The sequence below is a fragment of the Coenobita brevimanus genome, chromosome 48 (assembly GCF_032717465.1).
Source record: "Coenobita brevimanus isolate Jiangsu-jjx chromosome 48, ASM3271746v2, whole genome shotgun sequence".
Classification (NCBI taxonomy): domain Eukaryota; kingdom Metazoa; phylum Arthropoda; class Malacostraca; order Decapoda; family Coenobitidae; genus Coenobita; species Coenobita brevimanus.
In genome coordinates, this window is record NC_137001.1 from 22,773,846 (window position 1) to 22,781,132 (window position 7,287).

General features: G+C 46.2%; 1 protein-coding gene across 1 annotated transcript in view; it reads left to right on the top strand.

Annotated features, from left to right (window-relative positions):
- The window catches only part of LOC145399240 (uncharacterized), a 15,900-nt gene extending 8,840 nt beyond the window's left edge, over positions 1 to 7,060 (top strand). The window contains exons 5-9 of the mRNA XM_080271928.1: positions 342 to 557; positions 1,118 to 1,226; positions 2,225 to 2,360; positions 3,241 to 3,401; positions 6,951 to 7,060. Of these exons, the coding sequence (XP_080128054.1) occupies positions 342 to 557; positions 1,118 to 1,226; positions 2,225 to 2,360; positions 3,241 to 3,401; positions 6,951 to 7,060 (732 nt within the window). The remainder of the gene's footprint in view (positions 1 to 341; positions 558 to 1,117; positions 1,227 to 2,224; positions 2,361 to 3,240; positions 3,402 to 6,950) is intronic.
- The last annotated feature ends 227 nt before the right edge of the window (positions 7,061 to 7,287 follow it).

Genomic DNA, 7,287 nt, shown 5'->3' on the forward strand with positions numbered 1-7,287 from the left:
AGAGAGAGAGAGATTGATGATGATGATGATGATTTTATTGATGATGATAATGATAAGAATAATAATGATAATAATGACGATGACAGTAATATACACCAATAACAGCAACCACAAAAAGTCTTAACAATCAGTCTTTCTTTCTTTCCTTCTTTTTTTCACAGGTAGAGATCAGTAATATCAACACCAACGGCCCTAATCATCTTTTTTTTTTTATAGGTAAAGAGAGCAGTGATAATAATAACAATGCTAATCATCGTTTTTTCCACAGGTCTTTTTCTTCACCAAGTCCTGACAATCTTTTCTTTCTTCCTTCCTTTCTTTCTTTCTTTCTTTTTTCACAGGTGGAGGGAGCGACAGACGAAATAGACTTTGAGGCACCTGAGTGTACGCTGGTTTGGTCTGTCTCGACGCCCGCCATCTTCCCCCGTCCTAACATCACCTGCGGCTACTTCTCCTTCGATCATGATGACGTGACCTACCGCCTCTCCGCTGGCCTGACCTTACACAAGTTCCCGAATGAGTCCTGGCAGGCGTCCTTCACCGATACACATGTACAGGTGATGGATGTGTGGAGAGGCAGGCTGAGGATGTGTGGAGAGGTAGACTGAGGATGTGTGGAGAGGCAGGCTGAGGATGTGTGGAGAGGCAGGCTGAGGATGTGTGGAGAGGCAGGCTGAGGATGTGTGGAGAGGCAGACTGAGGATGTGTGGAGAGGCAGACTGAGGATGTGTGGAGAGGCAGACTGAGGATGTGTGGAGAGGCAGACTGAGGATGTGTGGAGAGGCAGACTGAGGATGTGTGGAGAGGCAGGCTGAGGATGTGTGGAGAGGCAGACTGAGGATGTGTGGAGAGGCAGGCTGAGGATGTGTGGAGAGGCAGGCTGAGGATGTGTGGAGAGGATGGAGGATGATTGGATGTGTGGAGGGCAAGGAGAGGTAGACTGAGGATGAGCTGGGAGACTGACTGGTAGCAGCAACAGTAGAAGTAGGAGTAGGAGTAATAATAATAATAGTAGTAGCAGCAGCAGCAGTAGTAGTTATAGGAATAGTAGCAGTGGTAGAAGTAATAATAATAATAGTAGTAGTAGTAGCAGTAATAATAATAATAATAATTGCAGGTGAGGGATATACCTGTACAGCATCGCCTGGCCTGCACGGTTCGCATACCAGGCACGTCATATAACCAGGTCGTTCGTGCAGAGGATGACTTTCTCGTGGACAACCTGAGTACGTATCTATCACTTATCTATCTATCTATCTATTTATCTGTCTGTCTATCTGTCTGTCTTTCCATCTATCTTTTGATGTCCCCTGCTTGTCATAAGAGGCGACTAAAAGGGGTATTTCTGCCTCCCATCTTTCCTTACTGTCCTCTTCTCTCTTGCCCAACCTCTCCTCTTGATATTTCCCTGTTCATTCTCTTCTTCCTGTCCTCTTCTCTCTTGCCCAACCTCTCCTCTTGATATTTCCCTGTTCATTCTCTTCTTCCTGTTCTCCTCTCTCTTGCCCAACCTCTCCTCTTCATATTTCCCTGTTTTTCCTGGCCTACAGTGGCTTTTGAGACTTCGTAACGCTTGTATCTTGGCGATTTATTCTTCAGATCACACCTCACTGCCGTCTTATACGTCACTAATTAAAACTATATTAATACATACCTGAAGCAGCACGCAAGATCTTGAAAAGGTGTAATAGAATAAGTCGCTAAGGAAGGGGTGTTAAGGGAACTCCATAAGTAGGGATGCTGGAGATTTACCCATAATATTTCCTGGTACTTGGTCGCGTAGCACCCGTCTAGCAGCAAACTCTCATCCCTTTTCTGTCCAACTCTCTAATGCAAGAGTTAACTTGTACTCCCAGTCCTTCATTTATGCAACAGGTCAACTCTGGAACTGTCTCCCTCTGTCTGTATTTCCTGCTTCCTGTGATCTCCAGTGTATGCAACAGGTCAACTCTGGAACTGTCTCCCTCTGTCTGTATTTCCTGCTTCCTGTGATCTCCAGTGTATGCAACAGGTCAACTCTGGAACTGTCTCCCTCTGTCTGTATTTCCTGCTTCCTACGATCTCCAGTCTTTCAAACGCAGTGTGTCCATGCATCTCGAAATGATCGGATCTTGAATTTGGCTCTCTCTTGTATTTTGTTTTTCTCTTGGAAGGAACAATAATTGCGGGCTCATGGCCTTTGGTTCCTTCTTCCTCACATTAAAAAAAAAATTATTCCTTTCAGTTGACGCCGCAGGATGTCCCAGCCTCGAGAGCGATGAGAGTCGTAACCTTGTCGTCGACGTTGGTGCGGCCACACGTACCTGCCGAGGCGATGTGTTGCCGGAGGACCGATCTGGCCAGGCGACCGCAATGGCCAGGTATTGCAGGGAAGAGAGAGAGAGAGAGAGGAAAATGGTGGAGGGGGACGCCTTCATGTATTGGCACTGATACAACTAGGTGGTGGAGCTGCCTGGTTATATAAACGTCTCTCAAGTCTCTCCCTGTCCCCCCTCCCTCCACTCCGTCCCTCGCCCCCCTCCCTCCACTCCCTGTCCCACCTCCTTCTACTCCCTTCCTATCCCCTCCTCCCCCTACTCCCTTCCTATCCCCCCTGCCTCTACTCCCTCCCTATTCCCCCCAAAAAGAGAGATGATTATACAAACGTCCCTCAACTCCCTCCCTGTCCTCCCTCCCTCAATCCCTCCCTGCCCTCCTTCCCTCAGCTCCCTCCCAAGCCTCCCAGAAGGGTGCCTGGTTATACAAACGTCCCTTAACTCCCTCCCTATCCCCCAAAAGGATGATGGTGGGCTGCAGGAAGGGGTAACTTAAGCCTGCAGATTACTGAGTTAAGAATATGATACTGGCATTTGAGATAGAAGAAAGAGGAGGCAATGATGATGATGATGATGATGAGAGGAAGATGATGAGAGTGATAATATTGATCATGATGAAGAAGACGATGATGAGAGTGATGATAACGATGATGATGAAGAAAGAGATGATGATGAGAGTGATGATAACAATGAAGAAGATGGTGATGATGCTAACGATGACGATGAAGAGGGAGAAGATGATGATAGTGATGATAACAATGATGATGAAGAAGATGGTGATGGTGCTAACGATGACGATGATGATGATGATAGTGATGCTAGCGATGGTGATGAAGAGGGAGAAGATGATAGCAATAATGATGAAGACGATGATGATGATGATGATAGTGATGATGGTGTTACTCTAATCCATTTATATCCACAGGTGTCCGGAGGGTCATTCAGCCGTCTTTCCTGATGGCAGGGCCGAAGGAGGCTGGGAACTGTCTCTGACCTGTGCTGAGAATGACCTAGGATGGCGTACCGTGCCAAGTGACCCTCAGAATGTTGGCACACTCTACGACACCAATGACCTTCCCCACTGCCGTACGTTGTGTCTGTCTGTCTGTCTATCTATGTATCTATCTGTCTATCTATCTGTCTATTGCCTGACGTCTTAATCCCTATGTCATGTAAAACCTACTTTAATTCTCTCTCTCTCTCTTGCTAGAGGCCTTAATCCCATAAGGGGTGGCCACAAACAAATCGTCTCCATGTCACCCTGTCCCTTGCCGTTACACAGCCCTCCCTACAAGCTGCTATGTGGGATGATGATGATGATGATGAGGAGGAGGAGGATAAGAATGATGATAATAATAATAATAATAAGGATGATAATAATAATAATAATAATAATTCTCCTTCACTTTCAGAGCCTGGTGGTGTTAATGGTGGTGTAAGGCGGTGTGATGGTGTGGTATGGCTGACAACCTTCCTCCTGACAGCACTCCTCTTCCTCTGACACCACTTGACACCACCCATCCCTTCCTAACACCTCTTCCTCTGCGATTTATTTTAGGATCTGGGTGGTTAATATCCTTTTCCATGCTATTTATTTTGAGTATGGCGATTTTAGGAGTTATGTAATACGGAATAGGACAGGAAGGTGTAATGCAAAATAAGTTGGTTAGGAAAAGGTGTTAGGGAGCTTGTGTATAGACTAGGTACACACACACACACACACACACACACACACACACACACACACACACACACACACACACACATTGTATAATTATTGTAAATGTGTAGAATTATGCTCAGATCCGGGCATAAGTTAGCAGCATATTCCCTCATCAGCATAGCCATCTTTTCTTGTTACTGATCTGAGTAGCATTAAGCATTACATAATTACTGTACTTAGCTGTAATCACGAACATTTGTACATAGTGTATAGTGGCTTCTTTGTAATTGGTATATATTCTTCTCATCAGTTTATTTAAGTTACAGTATTTTAGTGAAAGTCAACAGGAGGAGGAAACTCAGGGAGCTGTTGCCTCTCCTGACATTAAGCGGGCTCTCCCTCCATGCTAAGGGATCTTTGTGTGTGGCATGTGTTGGGAGTGTAATGCTGTATGGTAGTGAGACCTGGGCAGTAAAGAAGAGGATATTCACAGGCTCAAATGTACAGAAATGATATTGATTAGGTGGATGTGCAGTGTGTCTTTGAATGTGAGGCCTGGGGGGGTTAGGATTACGATGGAAGAGTTGAGAGTAAGGATGGGACTGGAGTGTATTGGTGTTGTGATGAGGGATTCATTGATATGGTTTGGGAGGAAGGATGGGACTGGAATGTATTGGTGTTGTGATGAGGAGGGGTAGATTGATATGGTTTGGGAAGAAGGATGGGACTGGAGTGTATTGGTGTTGTGATGAGGAGGGGTAGATTGAGATGGTTTGGGAGGAAGGATGGGACTGGAGTGTATTGGTGTTGTGATGAGGAGGGGTAGATTGAGATGGTTTGGGAGGAAGGATGGGACTGGAGTGTATTGGTGTTGTGATAAGGAGGGGTAGTAGTAGTAGTAGTAGTTGTTGCCTAGGCAGTCTGGCCGAACAGCCCCGAGTCCCTAAGGAAGGCCATGGCCGAGACCGGGCTTTCCCACAGAGCTCTCAAAGAGTGTATGTTGTGTTGTTGGCGTAGGTGATTGTGTGCAATGCAGTCTTGCATAATGTGCTTAATAGTATGGGGTGCTGTGTTGCAGATTGTGTGCAATGCAGTCTTGCATAATGTGCTTAATAGTATGGGATGCTGTGTTGCAGATTGTGTGCAATGCAGTCTTGCATAATGTGCTTAATAGTATGGGGTGCTGTGTTGCAGATTGTGTGCAATGCAGTCTTGCATAATGTGCTTAATAGTATGGGGTGCTGTGTTGCAGATTGTGTGCAATGCAGTCTTGCATAATGTGCTTAATAGTATGGGGTGCTGTGTTGCAGATTGTGTGCAATGCAGTCTTGCATAATGTGCTTAATAGTATGGGGTGCTGTGTTGCAGATTGTGTGCAATGCAGTCTTGCATAATGTGCTTAATAGTATGGGGTGCTGTGTTGCAGATTGTGTGCAGTGCAGTCTTGCATAATGTGCTTAATAGTATGGGGTGCTGTGTTGCAGATTGTGTGCAATGCAGTCTTGCATAATGTGCTTAATAGTATGGGGTGCTGTGTTGCAGATTGTGTGCGATGCAGTCTTGCATAATGTGCTTAATAGTATGGGGTGCTGTGTTGCAGATTGTGTGCAATGCAGTCTTGCATAATGTGCTTAATAGTATGGGGTGCTGTGTTGCAGATTGTGTGCAATGCAGTCTTGCATAATGTGCTTAATAGTATGGGGTGCTGTGTTGCATCCTGGACAGGCATCAGCGACGGAGTCATGCAGCCTCTTCTGATAACTCAAGAGGGCTGGATGGTGCCCACATCTCAGCCTGGCCAGGTGGACCCTGTCCTCACGAAGGAGACAGGATTCAGAAGGGTGGATGTCAGGAGGCCGTGCATGCAGGAAGGGTAGATTGAAATGGTTTGGGGGGAAGGATGGGACTGGAGTGTATTGGTGTTGTGATGAGGAGGGGTAGATTGAAATGGTTTGGGAGGAAGGATGGGACTGGAGTCTATTGGTGTTGTGATGAGGAGGGGTAGATTGAAATGGTTTGGGAGGAAGGATGGGACTGGAGTGTATTGGTGTTGTGATGAGGAGGGGTAGATTGAGATGGTTTGGGAGGAAGGATGGGACAGGAGTGTATTGGTGTTGTGATGTGGAGGGGTAGATTGAAATGGTTTGGGAGGAAGGATGGGACTGGAGTGTATTGGTGTTGTGATGAGGAGGGGTAGACTGAGATGGTTTGGGAGGAAGGATGGGACTGGAGTGTATTGGTGTTATGATGAGGAGGGGTAGACTGAGATGGTTTGGGAGGAAGGATGGGACTGGAGTGTATTGGTGTTATGATGAGGAGGGGTAGACTGAGATGGTTTGGGCATGTGGAGAGGATGGAGAATGACAATTAGGTGTGGAAAGTGAGAAGTGTGAACGTCGGGGATTGGGTTGCGAGAGGCAGACCGAAAAAGACCTGGGACGAGGGATAAGGGAGTGAATAGGGAGGCTGCCAGAGATTGAGCAGCATGAAGAGGCGCCATTAGGTGACCAAGGCTGACGCAAGCAAGCATTTTGGATCCTTTATAAACAAAACGAAGTACTGCAACATTCCATTCAGTCGTTGTGGTGATAATGATAATAGTGATGATGTCAAGGCAGTTATCCCATTGTGGTGGTAGTGATGATGATAGTAATGGTAGTCGTGGTGGTGATGATGATGATAATAATAATAATAATAACGATGATGTTAAGGCCGTTATTCATTGTGCCAACTCATGTAAACACTTCATACATATTACCAAGGAAGTAGGATGGTAATGGGCAGCCTTCACGTGGTGGCACTGTGTATCTGGCAGGAGCAGTTGCGGCGTCCACCCAGGAACCAAACCACCACATAGTTCCCTGCACCTCGCCGTGGGAAGGACACAGGTGTGACCCTGGTGGGGGCGGTGTGTACCACAAGGGGGCGCCAGATCCCTACACAGGCTATGTACCTATAGCACGGCCCCACAGGTCTTGCTTACCTGTGGTCGATGGGTCTGCTCATATACCATTGTGACCCGTTTGCCATCAAGCTGCCCTGCCTCCATCCTGTTACTCTTATCTTTCAGTACCTTTTATAATCTTAATATGTCTTACAATAAATCTTAAGTCTAGTGAGGATTTTCGTAAGATGGGCAGACCCAACCCTTCCCAGAAATCCTCCTTAAGATGAAATAAATTGTCTTAAGATGAATTAAACGGTAAAGAAAAAGTTTATATGATTGACCTGCAGGGATTAAGGCCCGTTATTCTCCCTAACACCTCTTCCTGAGCGATTTACTTTCCTTATTACATCTTAGCCTCCTCT